Source organism: Telopea speciosissima, chromosome 10 (assembly GCF_018873765.1).
Source record: "Telopea speciosissima isolate NSW1024214 ecotype Mountain lineage chromosome 10, Tspe_v1, whole genome shotgun sequence".
Lineage (NCBI taxonomy): Eukaryota > Viridiplantae > Streptophyta > Magnoliopsida > Proteales > Proteaceae > Telopea > Telopea speciosissima.
In genome coordinates, this window is record NC_057925.1 from 19,612,218 (window position 1) to 19,624,041 (window position 11,824).

Genomic DNA, 11,824 nt, shown 5'->3' on the forward strand with positions numbered 1-11,824 from the left:
ATTATAAAGTCATCATTATCAGATGTGGTCATGGGATCTCAATACAATAATAATGCTACTAAACCTTGATCCAGTTAGTAAATATATCGATGTCGAGCAACAGCAGAAAATACATCTCAATATACGGCATATCACTTTCTGTCAGCTACAGACAAAGATCTACCTACTAACATGAACCACCTTGAAATAATTTGTACAAGAAATGTCGTCCACGTCTGTGATCACATAAATATCGTCATCATTCCTTGTGGGTCCTCGAACATATCATGAGCATCATACGATTCATGGATTACCTTTGAACATCGTCATGATTCGTTGGTAATCGAACAACTTGGTTATCACCAATCGAACATTCGTGGCTAGAAATAGCCGAACGACTTGGCTCATCGCCAATCGAACATCCTTGGACCAAAAGGCTCACAACATATCAATCATATGCATGCATGCAAATGCTATTCATCACAACGAGTAGAAGCATCATAATCGAAACAAAATATATATTAAGTCCTCCCACTCAACAAGCATATCAACGAGATAGGAAGAACTCTCAATCCACAAACAGAACAATCATGTAAAGAAGCACTCCCACTGATCAAGAGAATCGAGCAAGCTAAATCGACCAAGTTTGAAGATAAATATTCAAACCACAAATTTCGGTACAAAGTAATCAAAACCCGTCAAACTATTCGAACCAACTACTTCTTTGTTCTCAGTCAACTTACCATTCTCAAGATTCTTTCTTTCTTTCTTTCTTTCTTTCTTGTGCACAATTAGATATCAATTTCTTTCAAGGTATAATCGTAGTTTGTTAAGTGCATCTACTTCTTAAACATATTCTTCATTTAATTCGCTCATTCATTCCTTTCATTATTTCTTGTTTTATTTCAGTGTATGGTTTCATCTTTTCATATTATTGATACATTTTCAATCCATGCTACCGAAGTAGCTTCCGTCAAATGGTTCAAGGCCGGTTATACCTTATAGGTTACAAATTGTTAATCTTTCATCACTACAATTCTTATTGATGGATTATTAGTTCATGGTTCATTATGCTCGTTGGTTAACCGTCAGTTACCATAATTATTCATTTATTATTTCATCTATCATAATAAGTTATTGTTCATCAACAACATAATTTTCATCAATCATATAAAAACAAAACATCATAACATTAAAGGTTTCTATATCGCACAAACTAACATGTTCTTTAACCATCGCGTGTCCATTCATCATTTAAACATGCTACATATCATCATAAAATCAATGGTTCTAAACATTTATCATCAACACATCAGACACATAATTATATGCAATCAAGATGATAAATATCAAACAACAATACTTCGTTACAACAACATTGCATTCTTGACCTTTCAGGTCAAAGGTACACGTCTTTATCGTACCATAAATACCGCGAGATAGCAACAATTTTCGGAAATCTCCCTCCACCTTTGGGTGATAGAGAAACCCCTAGATTATGCACCTCAATAACAATTTATCGCATTGTAATTACCGCGAGATGTCGATGACTTTTAGAAATTTTTCTGCACCTTTAGGTGGTAAGAAAACCCCTAGGCCACGCATCCCAAATTTCTTTGAGTACACTATCTTTGGATGGACACATTGCCTTTCCGTGAAGAAATCAATAGTTTTCAGAAATCCCAGCACCTTTGGGTAACTGAAACCTTTAGACCACTATCCTTCCAATCCATATGTATATCACCTCGTCAAACTTTGGTAACATCGCCTTTAGGCTAATGTCACCTATTCCGCTGCCTTGACAGAATCATGAAAGGATTCAATGGACCACTTTGGTGGATCACCATTTTACCCTCTCATAATTCTTCAACCAGATATGCAGCAATATATGTGGAAGTAAGCACATCGATCGTCCATAATGTGTTGTGACATGCACATTCAGCGTCCAAGCGGCAATGGTCAACCTAAAATAGTCCAAATATGCTCAAAGTAATATTATCGTCCAAAATAGATCCCTGGGATTATTAAACGTCCAAAACCATGTACCAGTGGGTAGGTCTTGAAATTACGAACTAAACAAGACCAACCGGAGCCCAATCGGACGCTCCACTCGCCCATACGTCACTCGAAGGTGACATAATCGTCATTAACAGATCCCATAAAATCAATAAAATATTCGAACAGGATACCCAAAATGTCGGTCTTGAAAAATTCAAGCAAAATGGGGCATCCCAGAACAGAATCCAATCAAAACGGCGTTCCAAAATAGGAAAACAGCTTCTGGAACAATTAAAAACGTTTTAAAATAGTCGATTCTTTTCCCAAAATAACTGAAAAATGCAAAAACCATCAAAACCATAGTCTTTATTTATCCAAGGTATGCCAAATTGCATATCAAATCGAAGAGCACGAAAAAACAGACACACCAGAAAAAACCGCATCTAAAAATTCATCCAAACGAATCCACACGGTCCATTTGAAGTTTTTTGGTTATTTTCCCCTTTTTTTTTTTGTATTTTGAAAAATGAACTGAACCGGTCCGAACCAATTCGAATCAAAACAAGCGAACCAAATCGGACCGAACCCGGTTCACCTGAACAGGACTGCCGATACACCCAATCGGGGCACCCGGGTTAGAATACGGGTCGAAAAACGGGTCAGCACTCGGGTCTTGGGTCGGGTCAACCTTGATCGGGTCTGGAATCTTTGACCGGGTCTGGGTCAAGTTTGACCCGGGTCGGGTCAGCTTTGACCGGGTCAAACGTGACCCGCAAGGAACAAGGCTGACGTCAGCATCGCTACGAATTTTTTTTTTCTACAATTGTAGCCGACGCATGGATCTCACTCGCGGCTTTGGCCAGCGCGTCCGGCCGCTGGCGGTGACGATCCACACGTCATCGTGATCGTAACTCCGAGACCTTCATATCCATATAAAAATATTCGACTTTCGCCAGTGGAAAATTTTGACAACGGCCAAAATGTGCGATTTCGCCAAAATTTGACCAAAAATCCTATTTCCACCGTCAAAACTCGATCCAGGTTCATAATCAATCGATCATAGGTCCGTATGGTCGGCTCTGATACCACTTGTTAGAACATTCAGGGTTTTATCAAACCCAAATTCGTCCCCATACAGATCTCTAGAATACGATTGAATCAAAATAAATAGGGAAAGCAAGATGTACCTGGCACCCACGTATGCTGATGAATAACAAATGAGAACGCCTCCATAAGCAGCATCGATCTGTCAAAGAATGAATGCAATCCGCGATAGGGATCTTCTGCCACCTCCTAAACTCTCCCACAGCTACCTATCTTGTGGAGAAAAGAGAAAAGAGAATAGTGACTGTAGGGACCCCTCATCAGTAGTATTTATAATACTCTCCAAACCCTAACCCACTTCCACAATGGGCCAGGCCGGTCCGGTCAATCTCAAAAAAATAGTAGCAGCCACGTCAGCCCTTGTATTTCTTGATCCCCATCAATGATCGACCCGATAATTAATTAAGCCCACACTCGTAGCATTTTGGGAAAATCCTAACAACCATATCCCGGAAATGGTTGATATCCCTTTCTACAGTCTTGTTACCCCAAGATTTTTTGTGCCAACCAAAGAATGAATTAAAGTCACCAAAGCATAACAAGGGGTCACTCCGGTTGGCCCCAAAAGAGATGATCTGATTCCACACCGGTTCCTGTCTGTTTCTTATCCGATCGCCGTATATACAAGATAGGAAGAAGTTCCCTTGATTAGAGACAATCTCAGCATCAATAATTCTATCATCTGTGGATATGATATTCACCTTAATATGCTGGTGCCATAGCAAGGCCAATCCACCTGAAGCGCCAGCAGCCTGAACTGCGAAGTAATTGCCAAATTTCAGCTTCCTTTTAATTTGCACTATTTTTTCCTCTTGACATTTTGTTTCAGTAAAAAAGATAAGGTCTGGATTTTCCAACTTGGAGATATTCTTCAGAGCTCGAACTGTTTGACGGTTCCCCACCCTTTCGCAGTTCCAATTGATGAACGTCATGGATTCCCATGAGACTGATAAACCCCAGTTGCCACGAGTCCAGATCATAAAAAAAAGGCTCAAAAGTTGCCTCTTGAATCTCAAAGTTCTCAATTAGAGTATCTTCGGATTCCACATTTTTCTTCCGATTCCGAGGCCTCTTGGCTTTGCTGTTCATTCTCGAAGGTTCTGCAATTGTGAGTAGCTGACGGTTTTTGGATTGTCGAGGAAGTCTTTGGGCTCTGGAAAGGCGGTTGGTTGTGGGTGAAGGCGGGCTGGTTGCCAAAGGGGTTGTTGGGGTATTTGTGTCATTAACAGCTGCTGGATTGGTTGATTGGCTTTGGGTTAGGTCGGAATTCTGTTGATATGTTCACATCATCCAACTGTTACATTTTCTCTTCTTACTGAAATTCATAATGTTCTCTCACACCTGTTGCCTCTGTGACCTAACCGGGTCACCATCCGCACATGTCATATAAAATTTGAGAGTCGAGTCTGGTGATATTTTCACATCAATAAATCTAAAACAAATATCTAACTCTAAGGTCGTGTTTGGTAGAAGTCGTATAATCTCTGATGTGGGGCTATTCAGGCAGAGGCCTTTGTAAACCACAGTGACATGTGGGTTATTTAGGTAGAGGTCTTTGTTAAGCCACAGTGTGAAATGGGGGATGTTTTATTTTTTTGATAATATGAAATGTGGGATGTTCATGCATGAAATGTGGGACGTTCATGCACAAGGGCCTTGACTCTGGAGATGAACAAAGCAATGCCAGATGTCTTACTTTGGAAACGATCAAGAGCTTTACCTTACCTTACCTTACCTATGTGGGTCTATTTTACCAAAAACGAAAAAAAAACCCTAAGTGGGTCTGACCATTAGTAGGACTTCACTAGTCACTTTTTGAAAAGTAAGAAGTTGAGAAAGCACATTCAACGATCGTTCTTTCTTCTGACCACTGTACCTCAAATGGGATTGGACTCAGGAGTGAAAACAGAAGAAGAAAGTGCAAATCTGGGTAATGACAATTTGGCAAATCAAGAGACACCACTGAGCTTGGACGGTGGTGGAATGGAAGTAGGTGGGCCCATGGCATAGTGCGTAGGGTCAACCACACACTTATCTTCTTTATAAAATTGGGAGACACACTCCACCTTTTACTTGTCGATTTTCGATGGCCGCACAAGCTCTCTGAGTCTACTCTAAGCCCAGTCATCCTTTCCGATAGGGCTCGTCAATTTCTGAACTTTCGACCCCAAAGATGTTAATGGCGCCGCTACGGTAAGCCTTCTACCCTGACCCTTTTTGGAGAATTCACTAAAGTTTTCCTCTTATCCATCCATTATATGTAACCAAGAAATTCTTGAATGCTCTTTTCGTATCCTCAACGCTTCGAGTCCAATTTGCTGTTTTTCTGCTCTACCTTTGTGAGATTTTTAGATTCTTTAAAAGACCCATTTGAGGCTAAACACAGTTGTGAATTTTGCGAGATTCAGTTCAAAAAACTGGAATCTCCAGGCTATACCACTTCTGATTTTGTGTGATTTTTGTGACCCATCTCAGATTTTCCATGGGTACTCTTTTAAGAACACACAGTAAGCTTGAATTGCTACACCCACTTCATGGGTTCGCAGAAAACCACAATCTTTTACGCTCTTCAAAGCTTCAAACCCAATTCAGGTTTGGTCCCAATAGGTCTATTCGGAAGGGGTGTAGGAATGGTTTTGTTAGGGCCCGCTGTACTCCCCTGTTGGAGCTCGTTCCGGAAACCAAAAAGGAGAATCTTGAGTTCGAGCTCCCCTTGTATGACCCATCAAAGGGCCTTGTTGTGGACCTTGCGGTTGTTGGTGGAGGTCCAGCAGGACTTGCTGTTGCACAACAGGTCTCCGAGGCAGGCCTCTCTGTTTGCTCAATTGATCCATTTCCAAAATTAATCTGGCCTAACAACTATGGGGTCTGGGTCGACGAGTTTGAATCCATGGACCTGCTTGATTGCCTCGACACAACCTGGAATGGTGCCGTTGTGTTCGTCGATGAACAGAGAAGGAAATATCTGGATAGACCCTATGGTAGAGTCAATAGGAAACAGTTGAAATCGAAAATGATGCAGAAGTGTATATCAAATGGTGTCAAGTTTCATCAGGCTAAGGTTATTAAGGTTATTCATGAGGAATCCAAGTCTCTTTTGATATGTAACGATGGAGTCACGGTTCAGGCAACTGTAGTCCTTGATGCCACTGGGTTCTCAAGGTGCCTTGTTCAATATGATAAGCCCTATAACCCTGGGTACCAAGTTGCTTATGGAATACTAGCAAATGTGGAAGAACACCCCTTTGATTTGGACAAGATGCTTTTTATGGACTGGAGAGATTCACATCTTACCAATAAGAAAGAACTGAAAGATAAGAATAGTAGGATTCCTACATTTCTGTATGCAATGCCTTTCTCATCTGAGCGAATTTTTCTAGAAGAGACTTCTCTTGTTGCTCGACCTGGGGTACCAATGGAAGAGATACAGGAAAGGATGGTGGCTAGGTTGAGACACTTGGGTATAAAAGTGAAGAGCATTGAAGAAGATGAGAAGTGTGTCATTCCAATGGGTGGCCCTCTTCCTGTGCTCCCTCAACGGGTTGTAGGAATAGGTGGAACTGCAGGGATGGTACACCCCTCAACTGGGTATATGGTGGCAAGAACTCTTGCAGCTGCTCCGGTAGTTGCAAACTCAATAGTGCGGTACCTTGGCTCTGAGAGAGGAATTTCAGGAGATGAATTGTCTGTGGAAGTTTGGAAAGATTTGTGGCCCATCGAGCGGAGGAGGCAGAGGGAATTTTTTTGCTTTGGCATGGATGTTTTGCTTAAGCTTGATTTACAAGGCACAAGGAGGTTCTTTGATGCATTTTTTGATCTAGAGCCTCATTACTGGCATGGATTCTTGTCTTCCCGATTGTTTCTTCCTGAGCTTTTATATTTTGGCCTTTCTCTATTCTCTCATGCCTCCAATACTTCTAGGATTGAGATTATGGCTAAGGGCACAGTTCCTTTGGTAAACATGGTTGGAAACTTAATACAGGACAGAGAGTAGTGGAAAATTTCCATTTGGTATCTAAAGTTTTATCTCTATTTTGCGCAACTTCTCTGAGTTTGTAGTTATGCGATTTTCTTATTTAATCTTGGTAACAGACATCAGGCATCCTCTGCTTGAATTATTTACGGCGGAAGGGACCCAAATACCCAACATTTCTGCTCATCTGTGGTACAACATGCATGTATTATGTAATAAAACTCTCATTTGGAATATTTATACAAAGAATTAATGGCTGTTAGACTGTAAGTTTTGGATATGTTTCCAAACTTATGGAATCTCATTGTACATTTTGAATCAATTCTGGATTCCTATAATTCAAGCAGCTCAAAACATGTAGCATGATGGATATAAAAACAAACATATATTAAGAACATTTAGTAGAAATGTTACATGTTATTAACTTAAATTGGGGTTGACCGGTTGCATCCTTCTTGATGAGGTCACGGACGTCACATGGGCATATCCGTTAGAAACAGAACACAATTTATTAACTTCTATTACTCAACCTATTCAATTCCAATTAACGTAGTGCTAGGAAAACTTGGTTTGTACGATGACTCATAAAATCTGATGCTTAGTAAGAAACCTATGCCACCTATTGATCTACATATTCATGAGAATACAACTGTTTTGGCAAGAGTGAGTAATCAATCAGACATACTCAAGGAGTCCTAAGTTTCATAACCAAACATCCAAATAAATCATTTTGGTTATAGTTTCTAGTGCAACATGAAATTGCTGTTGCCTTTGATCCAGTTTACATAATTCTCAGTAAGTAACTGCTATAATACCCTCTGTTTTCATTCGACAGAACTACACTGTGTTTATTAACATAATTGCCATCTGATTCATCTAGTATTTTTTCTATGCTTTCTAAGTGGTAGCAGGTTTGTCTTTGTTCTTTATCTTCTTGAATGTTTGTTTATAGGAGATGACTTCAAGAATTAAAAATCATTGAGTGGAAAGTTTTGGGTGACGTATCAGTCAAATCAATAAGCTTGTTAAAATAATTTTTTCCCTACTAAACTGAGTTGTCAACCGAAATTTCTGAACTGTCATTCACGTTGAAGTGAAAAATGGCTATGATACATTTTTTGTTATTATTAGATGATAATAACAAAAAAGCAGTCCTAGCAACAGCGGGATTTTTACTAGGATCTGTGATTAGAAAGGAAAAGCTCTTGCAGCTCTGTGATTTTTTTCATTTTGAAGACCTGAGTGGAACATGTAATTTGTTCTTGGTGTTGATTATAGGTTCAGGCATCTGTGGCTTTACTGCAACTTATGCAATATTCAGCATGGTGGATGTCCAGATAGAATTTGATGTTATTGTGGAACTTTCAAATTGGGGGTGGGGGTGGTGTTGTTCAATGAGGAACTGTAATTTAGGCTTTGAAACACTGTTCTTCCATCTGGTAAACCAATCTTTTGTGTCACGAGTAAAAAACCTACTGCTCTGTCAGTGTTAAGGGAGTTACCTTGCTTGTGTTGCATCAGATGGTGTTTTCCTATTGTGTGCAAATGATCTGCCTTGTCTACTCCACCCCCACCCAACTGCACAATATGAATGAAAATCTCGACCTTGATGCAGTTTTTCTAAACTAACATGACCATTATATCATCGTTATGAAGCTGACTGCAAACAAAAGTGAAGCATATTGATATTTTTAATTACCCATGAAGTATAATGGAACTCCCAAGTAATAGAATTAGATTAACTTGTCTGAAAGAAATAATTTTGTGCATGAACAATGCTTATGCACCATGTTTAGTGAAACAGAATACAGAAACTCGACCTTTTCAACTTAAAGTTCGTCTTATTCGATGTGCAAACTTCTAGGTTTAAACTCAAATAAATTTGAAAGAACAGTATCAATTGAATACTCGAAATCCATGCAAGTGAGAAGATAAAGAAGTACTTTCAATGGCTGGAAAAAGTTTCAAACAGACCTAAGCCAAGAGCACACCATATGGAGAGCTTGAGAATTTTATTTTGTGGTGACCAAAATACTAGCCAATCTCTTCTGTATTTGTTGTTGCATCATGATTAAGTGTAGTAAATTTTCCTCGAGGGAGTTGGAGCTTTCCGTTCTCCTTCATCGTCGCCTCTGGGGAATATGGAAAAGTAGGTTTGAGCAAAGGTGAGAAGGATAATACTTCCTGCAACAAAGAAGGCAACAATAGTCCAGGGGCTACTGAAATGTGTCCGCCGAAAGTCAGTCATCCATATAGAAATCTTGTTCTTGTTGTACTTCTCAATCTTTCTCTTAACTTCAAGATATTCTGATGAACTTGGCACCAAGTTGATTGACAATTCATTGAAAAGATCAGCCACTTGTTGGTCACTGCCAAGTAAATTTTGGAGTATACCCTTAGATCTCAGCTCCTTCACATCTTCAGGATGATCAATAAGTGCATCCAGTAAAACAATGTACGAAGCAACCACATAGTCACTGGGACCATCAGGGCTTGCTTCATATGCTACCAAGTTCAAGAGTATAGGCTTTGTTGAATCATCAATGAAAAGTTGAGGAAGGAACAGATCTCCACTGATAAAACGATCTTCAAACTTAATATCTCTTAAGCTCCCACCATTGATCTTCTTGCACTTGATCCCTGCTTTCTTAAGCTCAATGACTGAACGAAATGAGTGCCAATCATCATTACGCATTTCTGAAGGTTCAGACTTTCTGTGTTGATCATCATGACCAATGAGCTTCTTGCGGAGTAGGTCAAGGAGGTGAGCAGGTTTGTCATCCCTCTCTGGAGATGTTCTGTTTTGGAGCCTAAGTGGTATCTTTACAAATTTGTGGATGAGAACTAGCCATTCATTTTCACTGTGTTTGAAGCTCATCAATGCCTGAAGAACCAGAAAGGGCAGTTGATTCTCCAGCAAGAACAAGTCCCTTAATACGAAAGCTATTTGATCGGTCTTCATCTTTGTATCACCAGACTTCTGATTTAGTAAACAATCAATGAAATGGAGAACAAAACAACCGTCCAGGAACATCATGCTTGTGAATTGATCATCACTGAAATCTGCTGTCGAAGTCTTTTCATAATATGCCCTTGCATTGCGAGAAACCTCGTCAAATTTCAATAATTTTTTACTGTCTCCACCAATGAACTCCTTTGCTATTGAAGCCTTGAGCTTCTCCACTCTATCAAACTTTGGCTTCCCATCTTTATCTTTGTCCCGTTTGTGATAAGGACCAATCGATACCACCATGGGATCAAAGCAATCCTTGTGTTTTTCAATGTCCCGCAGAATTGTTGGAACTTTATCTATTCCAGCCTTTGTTTCAGGGGTTTCTTGCTCACATAGTATGGACAGCAACCACTGTGGACCGGACGTTGATGTCTCTGTGATCACTGACGCTGGCCTTTCACACTCATCAACTATAATATCAGGCTCGGTACTGTCTCTGCTACCTTCATGGAATCTTTCAATGACCACAGTCCTCTTCTCGGACCTCTCATTCGAAATAGAATGTCTTTCATTGGTTCTGGCCATCAATGGAAGACAACAAATAGGTAAGTTAATATTATAACTGCAATGGTACAATTACATTTTTATTTTATATGATGACTGAAAGTTAGAGATCTTTACTTTGCTCACTTATCAAGCTTGGTATTGCATGGGAATTCCTAAGGTTGTTTTTATGTCTCTGGTTTTCCTCTTTGTTGAACTCATTAAGGTTCCAGAAAAGTTTAAAAGAGTCACTGTAGTTGACCCTTCTTGATGGGCGTTAGGAATTGATGTTGCTTTGTGTCTGTGATAGAGACTTGAGCTGCAATTCTGGAATTCTTTTTCTGCCTCTCCATTATTCCAAAGCTTTTAATATTGAAACTGCTTTCCTCATGGTGGGTTTATTGAGAATTCTATTACTTACAGGTCTTGAGTTAGATGCTCTTTGGTATCAAGTTGTTAACCAACATTCCCTTGTTAGACATACATACTCTTAACTCTTCTTTCTTTACCCTAGGAACACTCTTCTTCAATCCTTCCATGCAGTAAAAGAGTAAAGCCCAGCTAAACCATGTCTCAATTATTTGGACTTCACATCACCTAAATTATTGCCGGAGTTAAAAATCTCTGCCATGGGCCAATTAATTAAGGATAATGTACAGTGACAAAGGACAGTCGATTTGGCTAACTAGCTCTCCTTGTCATGATACCTTTTGTAAATTAATTTGCTTGTTCTGAAAATTTATTAAAGAAATTTTTTTTTGCTTATTTTGATGACATAAAGAACTGTGCATTAAACAATTCTGTTGTACATCCCTATGCTAAAGTTGGTTATGTGTGTCTTGAATCCTTGTACCCATTTTGAAGTTTACCCAAAAGGAAAATGTTGTGAGGTGAGTGATGGTAGCAAAGGGCTTGGGCCGATAGGTCTAAGCTCGGAGCCCCCGTGGTACAATCCGACTTGATGGATCAGCCTGACTTGGAGGAGTATTTCCTTGTTTTATTGTCTGGTTGAGTAAGCAAGAGAGAAAATGAGATTTGGAGATTTTCGAGTTAGGGGTTTTCTAGGGAGAGTTCTTGTTGTAATCTTTGGGTGTTCTTGAGAGATCTCTATTGTATTTTCTTCCATCATAAATTGAATCATCTTCAGCTTTACCCGTGGATGTAACACATGATTCTTTCCTATGTTGGTGAAATCAAAGACCTTTAAATTCATTCCTAGTTAAGTACGGCTGATTCCTTGCATGATACTCATGTGCTTCAACTTTTTTACGTTT

The 11,824-nt window shown here is 39.6% G+C and overlaps 2 protein-coding genes across 2 annotated transcripts; one reads left to right on the top strand and one right to left on the bottom strand.

Moving 5' to 3' along the window:
* Nucleotides 1–5,509: 5,509 nt before the first annotated feature.
* LOC122642657 (lycopene beta cyclase, chloroplastic/chromoplastic-like) lies at nucleotides 5,510–7,330 on the top strand. The gene has a single exon (XM_043836196.1). It carries the CDS (start codon nucleotides 5,564–5,566, stop codon nucleotides 7,073–7,075), a length of 1,512 nt encoding a protein of 503 aa, XP_043692131.1. The 5' UTR covers nucleotides 5,510–5,563; the 3' UTR covers nucleotides 7,076–7,330.
* A 1,637-nt stretch (nucleotides 7,331–8,967) lies between these two features.
* Nucleotides 8,968–10,592, bottom strand: LOC122643385 (UPF0481 protein At3g47200-like). The gene is made up of 2 exons (XM_043837010.1): nucleotides 9,788–10,592; nucleotides 8,968–9,751 (listed from the first exon to the last, which is right to left on the bottom strand). The coding sequence occupies exons 1-2, from the start codon at nucleotides 10,590–10,592 to the stop codon at nucleotides 9,126–9,128; spliced, it is 1,431 nt and encodes a 476-aa protein (XP_043692945.1). The 3' UTR covers nucleotides 8,968–9,125.
* Between the last annotated feature and the right edge of the window lie 1,232 nt (nucleotides 10,593–11,824).

What these genes read in the sequence shown, in the direction of transcription:
- LOC122642657 (XM_043836196.1), top strand. Translation starts at nt 5,564, where the DNA reads ATGGGTACTCTTTTAAGAACACACAGTAAGCTTGAATTGCTACACCCA.
- LOC122643385 (XM_043837010.1), bottom strand. Translation starts at nt 10,592, where the DNA reads ATGGCCAGAACCAATGAAAGACATTCTATTTCGAATGAGAGGTCCGAG. An exon ending in ACTCCGCAAGAAGCTCATTG is followed by an intron (nt 9,752 to 9,787) that starts GTCATGATGATC and finishes CTGAACCTTCAG; the next exon opens with AAATGCGTAATGATGATTGG.